Source organism: Gossypium raimondii, chromosome 3, assembly GCF_025698545.1.
Source record: "Gossypium raimondii isolate GPD5lz chromosome 3, ASM2569854v1, whole genome shotgun sequence".
NCBI lineage: Eukaryota > Viridiplantae > Streptophyta > Magnoliopsida > Malvales > Malvaceae > Gossypium > Gossypium raimondii.
In genome coordinates this window covers 51,806,870-51,807,730 of record NC_068567.1, presented here as the reverse complement: position 1 = coordinate 51,807,730, position 861 = coordinate 51,806,870, and the positions used below count along the sequence as shown (strand labels likewise).

The window sequence follows — 861 nt, the reverse complement described above, 5'->3', positions numbered from 1 at the left end:
TTCGTGAGTTGTACTGGTGGTTGGGTTTGAAGCATGAGGTTACGGATTTTATTACTCATTGTTTGACGTGCCAGCAGGTTAAGGCTATGTATTAGTTGCCTACGGGTTTGTTATAACCCGTTAACATTCCCTTATGGAAATAGAGGATATGCTTCGAAGTTGTGTAATAGATGTCTGAGGTAGTTGGGAGGATTATTTGCTAGTAGCTGAGTTCACCTACAATAACAGTTAGTCTATCATCCAAATGGCAGTTTACGAGGCTTTGTATGGTCGTAAGTGTCGTACTTCGCTATGTTGGATTGAGTTGGGTGAGCGTCGAGTTTTAGGTCCTGAGTTAGTTTCTGAGACCGAGGATAAGGTTAGACTGATTCAGGATCGTCTGAATGCGGCTTCTGATAGACAGAAGCCTTATACAGAGCTGAAGAGGAAAGATGTTGAATACTCTATGGGTGACTTCGTCTTTCTTAAGGTTTCTCCATGGAATAAATTTTTAAGGTTCGGTTATAAGGGCAAGTTAAGCCCTAGGTTCATTGGGCCGTATCAGATTCTGAAGCGTGTAGGACCGGTCAGTTATCAGTTAGAGCTTCTCTAGAGTTGGACCGTATTCATGATGTGTTTCATGTTTCAATGTTGAGGCAATATCAGTCTAATCCATCTCATGTTGTTTCTGTTGAGGAGATCAAGATTAGACCGGATTTGACTTTTAAGGAGGAGCCAATTCAGATTTTTTATCGTGATGTTAAGGTTCTGAGGAGGAAGTCCATTCTTTTGGTAAAGGTTTTATGGCGGAATCATGCCACTGAGGAAGCCACGTGGGAACCTGAGGACTCGATGCGTCAGCAGTATCCTCATTTGTTCTAG

General features: G+C 42.3%; 1 protein-coding gene across 1 annotated transcript; it reads left to right on the top strand.

Moving 5' to 3' along the window:
- Positions 1-244: 244 nt before the first annotated feature.
- On the top strand, positions 245-861 carry LOC128039978 (uncharacterized). The gene is made up of 2 exons (XM_052628930.1): positions 245-449; positions 545-861. The coding sequence occupies exons 1-2, from the start codon at positions 245-247 to the stop codon at positions 859-861; spliced, it is 522 nt and encodes a 173-aa protein (XP_052484890.1).

Bases quoted from the DNA above. Each gene is read 5' to 3' on its own strand.
- LOC128039978 (XM_052628930.1), top strand. From the start codon at position 245: ATGGCAGTTTACGAGGCTTTGTATGGTCGTAAGTGTCGTACTTCGCTA. The intron at 450-544 runs GTGACTTCGTCT...GGGCCGTATCAG, and splicing joins AGATGTTGAATACTCTATGG to ATTCTGAAGCGTGTAGGACC.